The 16071-nt window shown below is 41.3% G+C and overlaps 1 protein-coding gene across 3 annotated transcripts in view; it reads right to left on the minus strand.

The window, feature by feature from the left end:
• LOC121284411 (NADP-dependent malic enzyme, mitochondrial-like) overlaps nucleotides 1–16071 on the minus strand; it is a 222806-nt gene that overhangs the window by 58742 nt on the left and 147993 nt on the right. For all 3 annotated transcript variants that reach the window (XM_041199850.1, XM_041199852.1, XM_041199853.1), the window contains one exon: nucleotides 6580–6683. In XM_041199850.1, coding sequence (XP_041055784.1) covers nucleotides 6580–6683 — 104 coding nt within the window. The remainder of the gene's footprint in view (nucleotides 1–6579; nucleotides 6684–16071) is intronic.

Below are 16071 nucleotides of genomic sequence, written 5' to 3' on the forward strand. Positions count from 1 at the left end.
CTTAAAAAGCTGGAATTTTTAAAAAAAGAGGCCCCAGATGCTGAAGGAAGTTTTGATAAAGATTAAACTGCCCCTAACCTAGAGCCCGGTGGGGAAATGTACCAAAGTTTGAGGAAAGGGATGTAGAGGCATTTTTAATTTTGTTTGAAAAAGTAGCTAAGCAAATGAAATGGCCAAAAGGAAACTGGACATTGCTCCTGCAAAATAGGTTGGTGGACAGAGCTCATGAGGTTTATGCTTCACTTTCAGAAGAGGTTTCTATGGATTATGATGTAGTAAAAAAGGCTATTCTTATTGCATACAAGTTGGTTCCTCATGCATGCAGGCAGAAATTTCGAAACATAAGGAAACAGCCTGGGTAGACCTATATTAAATTTCTTTAACTGTTGGATGCAGGCATTAAAGGCATAGACAACGTATGAAGCTCCGAGGGAAATAATTCTCCCGGAAGGACTTAAAAATTTGCTTTCTTCTGCAGTTAGAACCCATGTTGAAGATCAGAGCGTTGCAACAGCTGGACAGGAGGCAGAGATGGCTGATGATTATCAGCTGGTCCATAAATCCAAACCCTTTTTCCATTGCACCCACAAACCCAAGAAGGATAGAAGGTGGGAAGGTGAAAAGAAGATAAGTAACCATGGAAGAGAAGGCAAAACTGGGAATTCTCCAGGAAATCCTCCTCAGACCAGAAAGGAAGGTGCTGAGGGTGTGAGTGATATTCAAAGGCCTAAGTGTTTCCTTTATAACAAAGTGGGGCACCTTCGTGCCAGTTGTTGGAAGCTGTGTGAGAAATCCATGAGACTTATTGGGGTATGTAAGGGCGATTCAGAAAATGCAACAGATCAAATTGTAGTGTTAACTACAACTGTGAAACCGAGTGTGAACACTGTTGCGAGTTCAGGGGAGGTGAATAAGATCCATGATAATTATAAAGAACTCTTATCGTGAGGAAAAGTAACTCCTTATCTCTCAAATGAGAGGGCTAAATGTATAATTATATTAACAGATACAGGAGCCACTCAAACCCTTTTGCTGGGGAAAGCAATAACTTTTCCACCACAGAATACATTATAAGCCAAAGTTTTAATACGTGGCATTGGCGGGAAGTATATACCCGTACCTTTGAACCAGGTGCACTTAATGTCTAGGACAGTGACAGTAGGCGTTGTCCACAAGTTACCTGTAGACTGAGTTGACTTACTCCTGGGAAATGATTCAGCTGGAGAGAAGGTAGTAGATTCTCCCATTATTATGGAGAGCCCAAGTGAGGTTAAAGAGATGGAGCAATTACAGGAAAAGGTACCAGGACTTCTTCCTTTGTGTGTGATGACCCGAGTAATGGTTAAGCAAAGTCCATTACTGGAAGTAAAAGCGATACCACAGATAGATATTTGGTTAGCCGAAACTTACTTCAAAGACTTGGATTATCCGAAAGAGATGTTTAGTAAATCTTATCTAATCGAGGCTCAACAAGCTGATCTAAAGTTAGGTAAGACAGCACAATCAGCTCAAACTGAAGCTAAAGCTGAGGGAATTCCAGAATTTTATTATGTTAAAAGGGGAATTCTACTGAGGAAGTGGAGACCTCTTCACAGACCTGCAGGTGAAGAGCGGACAGTTGTTCATCAGATAGTGGTACCGCCCAAATATCGTAGAAAGATATTATGAATAGCACATGAAATTCCAATGGCAGGACATGTAGGGATATAAAAAACTCAGGTGCCGGTATACCAAAATTTTTACTGGCCAGGTCTCCACAAGGACATGTTGCAGTTTTGTAAAACATGCCATAAGTGCCAGGTGATGGGGAAACCACAGCCTACAATCAAACTGGCACCCTCAATTCCCATATCAGTTTTTGAAGGACCGTTTAGTAGGGTATTAATAGATGGTGTGGGACCATTACTGAAAACGAAAGCAGGACACCAGAATATACTTACTATTATGGATATGACAATTCAATTTCCAGAGGCCATCCTTTTGAGAACATTCCAGTTAAGGTCGTGGTAGAGAAGTTAACCCAACTTTTTACTCGATATGGATTACTGATGGAGATTCAGTTGGTTCAAGGATCCAATTTTAACATTTTTCAAAATGTAATGAGTAGTTTGGGTATAAAACAATTAAAGTTCACGGCATTTCACCCACAGACACAAGTAGCTTTAGAGAGGCACCATCAAACTCTCAAAACAATGATTAAAGCATATTGTCATGAATATACCCACGATTGGAACAAAGCACTGGGCTTTCTTTTATCTGCGACCCAAGATTCACCAAATGAATCTACTGGTTTTTGTCCTTTTGAATTAATTAATGGACATGAGATAAGAGGTCCTCTGAAATTAATCAAGAAAAGTTTTTAGGACAGAGACACGAATCCTGTATGCTGGATTGTGTGTCTATGTTCCAGTAATGGCTCACAGGACCCCGCAAAGTGGCTCAAGAACATCTTAAAATTTCACAAAGCAGATAAGCAATCTGAGACTTGAGCATTTCAACCATGGGATGAAGTGTTAGTGTTATTACCTTTACAGGGGGAACATCTGAAAGCACGGTTCAGTGCTCCATATAAAGTAATTAAGAGGGTTGGTAAAGAAAATTATTTGATAGACACCCCGGAACATAGGAAAAAGAATTGGCTGTGTCATATCTATATGCAAAATAATACCATTGTAGGGAGGAGGATAAGAAGGAGCAGCTATGTCAGGTAGTAAGGACAGCGAAGGACGAAAGAGGCTGTGAGAGTGAAACAGAAGGAGACTTGGACAGTTCACAAGTTGAGCCTCCTACTATCCGGTTAGCTAACACGGAAATATTAGGTCAGTTAGGCACCATATTCTCATACTTAGAGGTCGGACAACAAAATGATTTAGTGAGGTTACTTATGGAATTTAAAGGAATCTGTAGGAATATAGCCATGCATGATGTGGATGTAAGAAAATCTTCTCCTATAAAACAACATCCTTAGCGTTTAAGCATGGAGAAACAGGCTCAGGTGAAAGCCAAAATCCAACATATGTTGGAAAATCACATGATTGAGCCTAGTCAAAGCAGTTGGAGTTCTCCCTTAGTACTAGTGCCTAAACCTGATGGGTTAACCAGATTCTGTATAGATTACAGAAAGGTTATTGCAGTTACAAAAACAAACCTTTGCTTAGAAGATTGTTTTGACAGAGATAACAGTGCCATGTTCCTTCCTAAGATAGATTTATTTAAAGGATACTGGAAAGCACCTTTAACATCACAAGCTAAGGAGGTATTGGCTTTTGTCACGCCAAATGGGCTACACCAATGCTGAGTGATATCATTCGGGCTAAAAACTGCTCCAGCATTTGTCCAAAGACAAATGAATCAAGTTATAAACAGTGTTCCTAACTGTGTCATTTACTTGGATGATGTACTGATTTACAGTAACACTTGGAAAGATTATTTAAAACAGCAGGGAGCCCTATTTAAACAAGTACAGTCAGCAGATCTTATAATAAAACTTGTTAAGAGTGAGTTCATGAAAGGGCAAGTAGCTTACCTAGGGCATACCGTAAGGCAAGGACAAGTCTTGCCAAGAACAATGATAGTGCAGGTTTTGGTAGAATTCACTGCACCTAAAACATAGTGAGAAATGAGATTGGGGATGAGCGGCTTCTATCATAAGTTTATGCCAAACTTCAGCGTAATAGCCGCTCCATTAACAGATTTATTGCAGAAGGTGGTATGGTCAAGAGAGTGCCATGCAGATTTTGAGAAGCTGAAGGTAATTGTAACTAATGAACTGTTGTTAGCCGCCCCCTAACTTCATTAAATCCTTCAAGGTGGCAATCGATGCTAGTGACTTGGAGGTGGGTGCAGTCTTATTATAAGATGACGAATTGGGCATAGAGATGCCTGTGGGGTACTTTTCTAAAAAAATTAAATTGGCATCAAAAGAGATACTCTACTGGAGAAAAGGAAACCCTGGGATTGTTACTAGCTCTTAAACATTTTGAGGTGTATGTCCATCATGGCTGTAAAGAGACACTAATATATACTTGCCATTATCCCTTGACTTCTGTGGAAAAGTTTAAGATTCAGAATGCCAAACTGTTCTGATGGAGCTTGCTAATACAGCCTTATAACTTAAAGGTTGTTCATATTGCTGGGGGGGGTGGGGATAATATGATTGCTGATGCGTTATTAAGAATGCAATTTTGTTAGAATTATCTGGAAACCAAGAAGATCGGAGAAAACTATAGGTTCTGTATAAGGAGTGATTGAGAATGAGCGAGTGCACATTTGAACCTTTTTACATGTTGTATATATTTTTCCTATACACTTTGTAATGAAACAAATTTGGAAATGACGTTTCATTTCTGAAGGTGTGGAGGCACATTAGGAATCCATATCTCCAAGAACTATATGCCTTTAAAAAAATTGGAAGGACAGTAAGTTACTGTCATGAGTTTTTTTTCTAAAAGGTTACAAGTTCACTTTTGTCTGTGAGCAAGCTGCTTTTTCCAAGAAATCACATGACTTCAGCCACATGACCAGCAAGGCACCTGGGGAGCTAAGAGCTACTTTGTTCACTTGAGTTAAAATAAAACACTGCTGTTACCAGGCTGTGGACACTTGCTGATTGGCTGAAAAACACCTAACCTGGGAGAAGTTCTGTCTGAACTTGTTTTTGAACTCTGTGTGACTTGGGAGCAAACTATGAAGGAAGATTGCTTGTCTTGCTCTCCCTCTGCATGTATTGCCTGTGGTCCAGAGTGGATGTTCACCTTCAATCAGAATAACTCTTCATCTCAGAATAACTTGTCTGCATTTGAAAGCCTGCAAAGCTGCGACAACCGAGAGTTAACAAAGACAGTGTTTCATTGAAGATCCTTTGGAAAGTGCTTCCAGACAACTACTGTGTCATTGTGCACAGAAATATCAAATAGACAACGTCACGACCTGTTTGAACTTTATCTTTTCATAAAAGAGTCCCCTTATGCCACCCTCTGCAGAGACCTTAACTGTCTTGTCCTTTGTTTTGTGTATGTATGCTTATGTGTTGGGATTTTAAAAGAGCTGAACCGTTACACTTCTGGAAAACAAACTGCATGTTAACCAGTCTTGCAACTTGTTTTCAAAAATAAGTTTTGTTTCATAATAAATCAATTATTCTGAGGTTATTGAAAGAAGCCTAGTTAAAGTCTCTTTTATTCTGGGTCTATCAGCGGTGAAGGTAAACAATTATCCATTTTAGTGAGTGATTTAAATATTTATACTTCTGGTGTGACCTGTGGAGTAGTGGGGCTAAGAGAAACTGTGCATTCCCCCCACCTTGATTGTAACAACACACACAACAGAGCTTTGGATGAAGTCAAGCTTACAAAAGGGTTTAAGGTGGAAAGCCTACCAGGAGTGCATTGGAATAGTTGAATCTAGAGACAAAGTCATAGGTGAGGGTTTCAACGGCAGATGAACTGAACTGAGGCAGCAATGGGCACCATTAGAGAGATGGAAGGAGGTGATCTCAGTGGTGGAGCGAATATGGGGTCAGAAACTCAGCTCCGGGTAATAGGACACAATGTTGCAAATAGTCTGATTCAGCCCGAGGCGGTAACCAGTGAGAGGGAAGGAATTGATAGCTAGGGAACAAGAGTTTTGGTGGGGATTTAAGACAACCAATTCCGTTTTCCCCATATTTAATTGGAGGAAATTTCTGCTCAGTGAATACTGGATATTGGACAATCAGCAGGATAAAGCAGAGGCAGTGGTAAGTTTGAGGGAGGTGATGGTGAGGTAGAGCCAGCAGCATTCGTGTGGAACTTGTTGTTTAGTTTTTGGGCGATGTTGCTGAGGGGCAGCATGTAGATGAGTAATAGGAGGGGACTAGGACTAGGCAAAGACTTGGGAGTCTCCAGAGGTAACAATACGGGAGTGGTAAAGGAATCCATTACAGATGATTCTCTGGCTACAAATGGATAGATAGGAATGGAACCATGGGAGGGCAGTCTCACCCCATCAGCCAAAAAAGGAAAAGCGATGGGAGGAGGAGAAGGAGGAGGATAGATGTGGTCAACCATATCAAAAGCTGGATACAGGTCAAGAAAGATGAGAGAGGATAGTTTGCCAAGATTATAATAACAAATGTTGTAATTTGTAACTTTGATGAGCAGCTGGTTCACAAATTTTATCGATTTTAAAAATTAAGAATAAGAAATTTAATAAGCAGATTTATGTTTAAATTGATCTTTTATTAGAGTGAAGAACTGCTCCAGCAACATTTCCCTTATTTTGCTGTACAGACGCCAGTTCATCAAACTCAACCCTATTAATCCTTGTGTGTGTTTCCTTCACAACTCTAAAATGGTCTAGTTTTTTGTCACAGTTAGTAAAATTGAGGTTTATTCATCTTCTTGGATACTGAACTATGAGAACGTATTTGCTTTTTTGATGTAACACACTATACTTTAAAGTAACATATTTTGACATGATTTCACAATAGTCTTGACACATTTGTGCATCATGGAAAATTTGATAAATGGGGACTGCCACCATTATATGAATCACAGTTAATTTCAGCAGGGAAAGAAATGAAAGGTTACAACATCTTACCTGTCTGTGACTGCTTGCATGAACTCATCAACCAATTCATCATACGCCTGCCCACGAACTCTCTTGTGTTTCAATCCAATATAAAGTGGGTCATTGAGGAGAGTCTGGAAAAGATTAGATCTTCTTAATCTATGCTTACCAATTTTTTTGTTATGCTCCAAATTTTGCCATGTAGTTAATTAGTCCTTGCATTTTTATACTTAAAAGAAATCTAAATCTAGTATATATTTTTTTAAAATCCAGTTTCCTAAATTTGGGTTTTTGTCAAAACGATTTAAAGTTAACATCTATCTACTTAGCAGCAAATAAATGGAAGATGAAATAAATGGAACACTAAATAAACCAGACCACAGAAATTTCAATTTGTGTCTTTGCAATGTCTGGAATGTAGTAGTTGAAAAAAGATAATTAAAACATTACTTTTTGGTTCTACAACAGTATTAATAGACATATTAGAAACATAATTAAAGCAATTAAGAGTAACATTCAAAATACCAAATAACCATTTGCTGGGGTTCTGAAAGTCATTCTCATTAATGAGTCTTTCATTTCAGCAGTGTGAAGTATAACAACTGGTAGGTGAAGCAGATTGAATTGCAACAGTTTTCAGCTGTAGCTGAGAAGAGAACATTACTTCAGGGGCCGAGAGAATTTTTAATATAAAATATTTCCCACAGTCAGACAGTGTACCAAAAAACCTATAATCTATTTCATATATATGAACACAATTCTTGTGGTCAAAACTGCTTTCTAATTAATTCAGGCTTACTGGTCATGTGGTTAGCAGAGATCAATCGCATTCCACAACAAGCAGAAAATATAATCAAGATTAAATAACTAACCACTTAAAAGTTGTAACCGGCAACTGAAGTAAATGTAAACATTTAAAAAATAAAATCAACTCTTAGTTAAAGTTGAAGGCCCAGGTCTCAATTTATGAGTAAGCCAATCAGATGTGTCCACTGCAGAGGCCCACTCTGTTCTTTCAAATTTATTTGGATTCTTCAATGAAAGGGAAACTAGGAGAATTAAACAAAAGAAAAATTAGAGATGTTTGCATTTTTATCTAACTTTCATACTTGTCCAGCTGCAAACAGAAAGCTTGCAGTATGGACGTTTTCACTCAACAAAAGGAAACGTCCTCTTTGTGTGACTGAACTGGCCAATCTGCAACAGCCTTGTGAAGCTCTGAACTCTCCTCATCAATTAAGGGATAATGGAGCAGCTTGCATTACTGAAAGGAGATTTGGAACAGTGGGTGGGTAGCCTTGAGAGAAATATTTTACAATGGCTATTAGGTATTTCCTGGTGGTAAAGGAAAGAAACAGATTAAAAGTATAAACTTCCACCAGCAGAGACCTAACGTAAGTGGGAGAGGGTGAGAGAGAAAAAATAAAAATTGGGGAACATGTCCGCATCCCGTGTCCACACCGACTGCCATTCTTATGCTGGCAGGTTGCGAGGTGTGGGTGTGTCCCCCCATTTTGAAGGGGCAGTGCACAATTATCATATTTAAGTCAGGCCCCCCACAGTGCAGTTCTTAACAGTGCTCCTTGTAGCCCAGGAAGGGCAGAGGTATTTGCTCTCCCTTCCGCCTCTCAAAGCCTCTTTTTTCTATCATGATCAGCAACCTCCACTCCCCCACCACCTCCTACTGGGATCAGAAAATCTGGCTGTCAGGCAGGAAACAGAGGAAGAAAATGTTAATCAGGTTTGTGTCCTGGGGTGTTCAGACTTTTAGACCAGCCACCATGCTCCCATGTATCCTCCCTGCTTTCCTATAAATACAGGGGCCAAATTTTCTCTTCAAACACTTTCTGAATCATATAGTCTTCAATGTATTGCAATTTTTTTTTACACAATGGCCTGGGTTTTGCATTTGTAATGACAGAATAACTGTCAATGTTCGTGGTCATTATTCTGCGAAACTGACAGCAACTTCTGGCATCTGCCCAAGTGTAGTTAAACACAGAAATTTTATTGTCAGTGATTCACTGCTCCAACACAGGGTGTTGTTGAAGTCCTCACAGATGGAAACCAATTAGAAATTACTGAATTGACATGCAGTTCCACTTTTTATACTATCATTCTCACAGTAAAAACCCTCAGAGTTACGTCTTGTTGAATGAGATCAAACTGGATTTTTAAACAGCATGCTAAGTTCATAATTACCTCTGAACAACGTCTGCGGCTCTGAAAAACTAATTTTCTACTTGCAGATTGTTAAATTTCTCCATTGCACAATTTAAAAAATCCATATATTTTTAAACAACGATCTGTGTTTATACAGCACCATTAGGACAATAAATAATCCCAAGGTACTTCACAGGAGTACTATAAAGCAACATTCAACATGAAGGCGCTAAGGTGATATTAGGGCAGATGACCAAAAGCTTAACCAAAGAGATAGTTTCAAGGAGTGCCTTAAAGGAGGAAAGAGATGTAAACAGGTGGAGTGATTTAGGGAGGGAATTCCAGGGCTTAGGGCCTAGGCAGCTGAAGGTTCAGCCACCAATGAAGGATCAATTCAAATTGGAGATACTCAAAAAGCCAGAATTAGATGAGCGCAGGCTTGACCAAGTAAGGACACAGTCAGCACAGTTTTGATGACCAAGTTTACAGAGAGTAGAATATAGGAGGCTAACCAGAAATGTATTGGAATAGTTAAGTCTAGAGGTAACAAAGACATAGATTAGAGTTTCAGCAGCAACCATTGCTCTGGCTGCCATCTGTGTGTGTTCTTACAAAAGAGATCTTCATTTTCAAAACAGGAGTGGTAAATGAAGGGCTGGCACCTGGTTTAGGTAAGAGAAAGGTTGGTTAGTAAACGTTTATTACAGCTCAGTAGTTTTTTGTCCAAACTTTTACTTTTTGTAGTAAATAAAACTGGCATTGGTATAGCATAATCATACCCTCAGGGCATCCCAAAGCTCTTTATGGTGAATTAAGTAGTTTTTTTTTTAAAAGAAATGTAGTCAGTGTTGTAATTTAGGAAACATGGCAGCAAATTGGAACACAGCAGGCCCCCACAAACAGCAAAAAAATATGAATCAGATAATCTACTGATTTTTTCTAGGATGTTGGTTCGATGCTTTCATGTTTTTCAGAACATGAGGACACTTTCGGGATTCGACAATTTTCTTTATGACATCAGCTGGCAAGTTTCGATGAACCAACATGCACAGGGAAACAACATGTAGGTTGTCATCAGGAAGAAGTTGATCTGATTAGGTCCTTGCACTCACTATCAAGATTGAAGCAGGGTTGCGGAAGCAGGTGAAGACTGGAGTTGCCTTCACGGACTTATCAGCACACACCACCATCTAGCACGAAGGCTCGCTACTGAAGTTTACATCAATCAATGCAAAACTTCTAGGCTTATTAACACCCTAAGGAGTAACTGCAAGTTACACACCTATCTTGGTGATAAGACCAGCTGAACATGGTGGCTCCATAACAGTCTTTTTAGGGATCATGGATAAAATCATGGGGGAGACTGGTATTGTCACTTGACTAGTATTCTAGAGACCCCAGGTAATCTTCCGGGGACCCGGGTTCGAATCCCACCAAGGCAGGTGACGAAATTTGAATCCAACAAAAATCTGGAGTTAAAAGTCTGATAATGACAACGAAACCATTGCCGATTGTCATAAAAACCCATCTGGATCACTAATGTCCTTTAGGGAAGGAAATCTGCTGTCCTTACCTGGTCTGGTCTACATGTGACTCCAGGCACACAGCAATGTGGTTGACTCTTAAATGCCGTTGGAACAAGGGCAATTAGGTATGGGCGATAAATGCTGGCCCAACCAGCGACACCCACATCCCATGAAATAATTTTTTAAAAGTCTGCCACTGACTTTGCTGCTGCTCACACTGGCATTTTTCAATATCTACATTGTGTACATACCCTGCACCAGATCCCAGTAGTTTGTCTATAGCGATGACACAGCACTGCTCAGGCAGTTATTAGCACTGGGGAAAGGAAGTAGTACATTCACCAGTCACTTGGATCTACTGGTCTGGCTACTTCTGGCCCTGGTGCCTCTGCCACAGCCCAGCTGTGCCCGGTTCCAACTGAACAATAAAACTGCCTGGGGAGAGCTCAACGTTTGTGACTGCAACTTACCCATGATCCCTATCCAAAATACCTGGGCCTCACCTTGAATGGGACTCTCACCTAGCTTTTCATCTCTTCAACATTTGCCAAAAGTAAAAACCAGCGTTGGCCTGGTCTGGAAACTCACTAAAATATCAGGGGAAACACAGCCAGAACACTTCACACCAAAACCATGGCTCAAGTCTAGACTGCTGCAGAATAATGCTCTACCTCCGGCAGCTGCCACACAAAGATCATGGATACGGAGCTCAACACCACCATGAGCAGTGTTGGGGATGCTTAGATTCACTCTAACTGATTAGTTCCCTTTGCGCTCCCACATTGTCCAGCCTGCTACTCATCTTGACACCATTGTGCTCCATGAGACAGAAAATATCATGAGCAACAAAGACTTTCCCATTCATAAAGACTCTGAAAATCTACCATGGATATGTTTACACTCGCAACAGCCATTCTCGGAAACAGCAGCTAATATTCATGTTGCTGGTATCAACCCACTATCCAGATGGATGCTTGCAGCATGAAGAACCAGCACCTCAACACTGACCAAAAGAAAAGATCCCTGACAACGTTTCCTTTAAAAATTCCATTGTGAAACTGAAAGGCTGAGAAGCCTTCAAACCCTGAGACTGAATAGCCGCAGCCATGCCCAGGTGAGAGGCTGATGCTCCCAGCACTTTTTCTCAAAATGTTCTCACTGCTTGATAAGTGATTCCAGAGGTATGGGAACAGTGAATGCATCTCTATCTTGCACCTCTAGAGGAATAAAAGTTAGAACACCATCAATACCAACAGCACCAGGAGCAGCAGCACCAGCCGCTGCCTGCTCAACAGCCACATGATGCTCCACAGGACAGAGGGCTTAGATATAGAAATAGCTCAAAGGAGGTGATATCCCCAACAGGCAGGGGATCCGTTCCCTTGACAGACGTGAGCACTGGTGTCTCAGGAGACATAGGGCTTTCATGGTAGGCCATTGTTGACATCCAGCTTCCTGGAGCAAGACCTCCTTTCCAGTGGACACGTGAATGTGCATTACTACTAGCCGTCATGATGGCTATCATTGAACACAGTGCTCCCAAACCCCCTGGCTCTCTGCCGCTCCCTGGAGTTGTGCAGTGTCTTCTCCTGCCAGAAGAAAAAACAGAGGTCTGAACATGAGAAATGGATATTGTGGAGATATGGGAAAGACAGCATTTGTGGAGGGTGACTGTGAGGCACGGGTGTGAGATGACACAAAGATGAAGCTAATTATGGCCTGGTTAAATGGGGGTATAAGGAGGTGCCAGGAGAGAAAGCGATGAATGGAGCTACAAGGTGAGCTGATCTGAGGAGTGCAGTGCAGGAGAATGCTGAGGAAGCCAGAGTGTGGGGCTTGGAGCCTGGAAGTATTATGCCACTCACCTTTTCCACCCTCCTAAGATCCTGGGCCCTCTTGGTGCACTATATGCAAGTTTGAGGACCAGACTCCTGCTGCTCACTTCCTCTGCCACTTTCATCAATTCCTGTTTGGTTGGAGAGGTTGACCTCTTCCTCTTGTCTTTGACAAACATCAGCTCATTTCAATCCCTTAAATCCCACAGCAGGACTTCCAAATGAGGGTCAGGTGAACAGTTTTCCCAGTTCTCCTTTTCATTCTTGTGGTTGCTGAATTCTCAGGAATCAACATCCAGATCAGCCATTCTGACCCCTGCCAAGATCCCTTTAACCAGAAATCCTTTGACAGATTTGGAATGTCATCCCACCCACCCTCTCTGATTGATCAGGAAACCTGGAAGCTGAACGCTTCCGTAGTTGGGTTAAAGAGCCACGGCAAAGCCAGCTGATAGAACAAACTGGTCTCCGACCTACTAATTGTCTCCTTAATGTATACAGGTCTGTTCTTTTAAGATTTTGCACAATATATCTAATTGACAGTTCTAGTAAATGCAGCAGTTCCCTGAACTTCAGACCCATTTTTTCCTACAAAAACAGAAACAGAAATACCTGGAAAAACTCAGCAGGTCTGGCAGCATTGGCGGAGAAGAGCACAGTTGACGTTTTGAGTCCTCATGACCGTTCAACAGAACTAAGTAAAAATGGGAAAGGGGTGAAATATAAGCTGGTTTAAGGGTGGGGGGAGTCGTTGTTGGGACAAGCAGCCAGTGATAGGAGGAGATAACCAAAAGATGTCACAGACAAAAGAACAAAGAGATGTTGAAGGTGGTGATATTATCTAAAGGAATGTGCTAATTAAGAGTGGAGAGCAGAACAAGCAAGGTACAGATAGCTCTATTCGGGGTGGGGTGAGAAAAGACTAACAGGGCATAAAAGGTACAGATAAACTATGGGTGGCAATACATTTAAAAATAATGGAAATAGGTAGGAAAATAAAAATCTATATAAATTATTGGAAAAAACAAAAAGGGGAAGAAACAAAAAGGGGGTGGGGATGGAGGAGAGAGTTCAAGATCTAAAATTGTTGAACTCAATATTCAGTCTGGAAGGCTGTAAAGTGCCGTGTCGGAAGATGAGGTGCTGTTCCTCCAGTTTGCGTTGAGCTTTGTCGGATGAGACGAAGAATAAAATGAAACTGGGGGCAGTTACAGCTTTGAAAAAGGGTGCGGCAATGCTGCTGGAGGGAGAGGTCGAGTGTGTTCATATGGCAGCGCATGGCACTGAGTGTAGATCTCAGAATGCGATTCTCTGTTGCTCTTACAGATCATGACTCACTTCTCTTTTCACATTTTCCATGTCCTGAACTGCTTAGGACTGCCTCCTTGGCTGTACAATCTGGAGTATAGTCCAGAAATCTTTTGTTTTCTCTGAAGCTGCAAAATTTAATCCTTATTTTCAAATCCTTCCATGGCCTCTCCCCTCCCTGACTCTATAATCTCCTCCAACCCACAAGTTTCAGAGATGTCTACATTCCTCTAATTCTGGCTCCTTGAGCATGCCACATTTTAATTCATCCGCCAGTGGTGGACATGCCTTCACTTGCCCAGGCCCCAAGTTCTGGAATTCCTTCCCTACACCTCTCCGCCTCTCATAAAATCCTTATAATTTACCCCTTTGACCAAGTTTTTGGTTACCTTCGCTAATATATCCATTACCCGCCTACCACAGCCCCAGGATCAGCAGCCACACCCCCAATTGATTATCTTCTCCATCCCCAAAGCCCCCCCCCCCCACCCCCCGAACTGCCCAGAGATGTACCACACCCTCTCCCCATCCACCCCTTCATTGAACCGCATCTCTCTCCCCCTGTACAAAATCAACATGTAGCCTTCACCAACTGGTTCCCTGCATGACTGGATATTAATTAGTCTGGCTTCCAGCTGGGGAACAGAGCGTGACGTCACATGAACATTCTGGAGTTAAAATTCCACAGCATGTGGGAGAATCCAAACTTCTGTGTTTAGAGACCCTTGCTCCTGGCAGGTCAGTTAAGTTAAAATACAGGTCTTGATGCATGTATTCCCCATTAATATACTAAGGATCTATGATGTACAACAGTTGCAGTTCTGTCTAACCCTCACTAGTGCCACACTCAGTTAACTCATTTCAGTTAAATTAACTGTCAAGGAGAGAAAAACCATGTTTAATGGCACCTCAAGGCCGATTTCCCTCTGCAATTAAGCTCTACATTCTACTGGCCTCTTGCAGTGTTGTTATTTGACTCATTAGTTTTTGTAGTATTAGAAACGGAAAGTCACAGCTGGAAATATCTAGTGATGTCTTAAATACTCATTGCCAATGTAGAGTTACATTCATAGAAGTTGAATTGCTTTAGTTTCAGATTTATTTTGCTAGAAAGGATTTGCATGAAAAGTGTAATGGGCGGGTCCCAAATCTTTCCACAATTTTAAAAAAATTGTTCATGGGATGTGGGTGTTGCTAGCTAGGCCAGCACTTATTGCCCATCCCTAATTGCCCTTGAGAAGGTAGTAGTGAGCTGCCTTTTTGAACCATGTACTGTTTAAATTGTTTGCAATTTTCCAGCAGCTGTGTCCAGGGCAGTTATATTTTGCAGCTCTGCTTGGACAGATTTCCTGGCCATGTATAAGAAGGTACTAATTAAGCTATTGCTCATTGCTCGAGGGACTTCTGTATTTGAGAGGCCTCTCAAATTAAACTGCAAACGATTGCATACAACTTATTGTAGAGATTTTAACAGTTTTTCTGATGTTTGCTCCATCAATATGCTTTACTAGAGTAATAACTCATTTCAAGTCTGCTGCATGAAACTGAAATAGTACATTTAGTGTTCCTTGCTCTCAGGACATTTAGTCTAAGGTAACATGGCATGAAAGGAATCTATTGAATTACCTTTCACTAAAAAAAAACCGTTACATTTGAGGAGAGAAACAGTGGTCAAAGAGTCTTACATTAACAGCAATTAAGCATCAATGCACCTGTAATTAGACTATTTTAAAAAAGACTTGCATTTATGTAGCACCTTTCACACCAGATGTCTCAAAGCCCTTCGCAGCCAATTAAGTACTTTTCAAATGTGGTCACTGTTGTAGGAAATGCAGCAGCCAATTTGTACACAGAGGGCGGAATTTGTCCCGATGGCAGGACTGGAAGCAATTGGAACTTCTGCATAGAGGCGGGATGGCTGACCACTCACAATCACGCAGCCACCGGCCAATTAGATATTCAGAGTTGAGTGGCCTGGCCAATCTTGTGGCGAAGGGGGGGCAGGAGGTTGACGTTGTTGTTACCTCATAGGGTTGGGCACCTGAATAGGCATCCAACATCTGCAGCATCAGTCTGGCTGCGTGAGCAGACGTTTTGAAAATTCAACTGTTGCTGTGAACTGCTGACCTGACTCCACCCCAGTCCCAGTAATCTACAACTGCTGCCACCAGCTGCTGTTTTTGAGTAACTCTTCAGCACAGAGAACGAGTGACCCTACAGTTTACTGTTTCCTCCCTGCAGATTGTCTTTCATGTCATCCGGGAATGACAGAAAGCCCCGTTTCCCATCAATGAGACCTTCCCACCCGACCAAAGTGGCCTGGACGGAGATTTCAGCAGAGGTGAACAGCCTTGGGATCCACAAGCGAAGCTGGGCCCAATGATACAAACGGGTCAACAACCGGATATGCGATAAGGAGCTGTATATATCAATACATTAGCACAAAAATGCAGACCTTAGGATAAATATATAGAAATGCAATGGTAAGTATATCTCTGATGCTTTTTTGCATCATGAAAGATGGAAAAACCCAAACCACAACACTTAAAAACTCCAGAGTTATATGTCTTTTATATTGATTTTCGTCTGTAGTTTGCAGATAGATGAAAATAAAACTACTGTTTTTGTTCATCTGGCAGTCTGAAAGACCTGCCTTTCACTGGACGTAATGCCAACCACCAATGTAACTC

The sequence above is a fragment of the Carcharodon carcharias genome, chromosome 11, assembly GCF_017639515.1.
Source record: "Carcharodon carcharias isolate sCarCar2 chromosome 11, sCarCar2.pri, whole genome shotgun sequence".
In the NCBI taxonomy this organism is placed as follows: Eukaryota; Metazoa; Chordata; class Chondrichthyes; order Lamniformes; family Lamnidae; genus Carcharodon; species Carcharodon carcharias.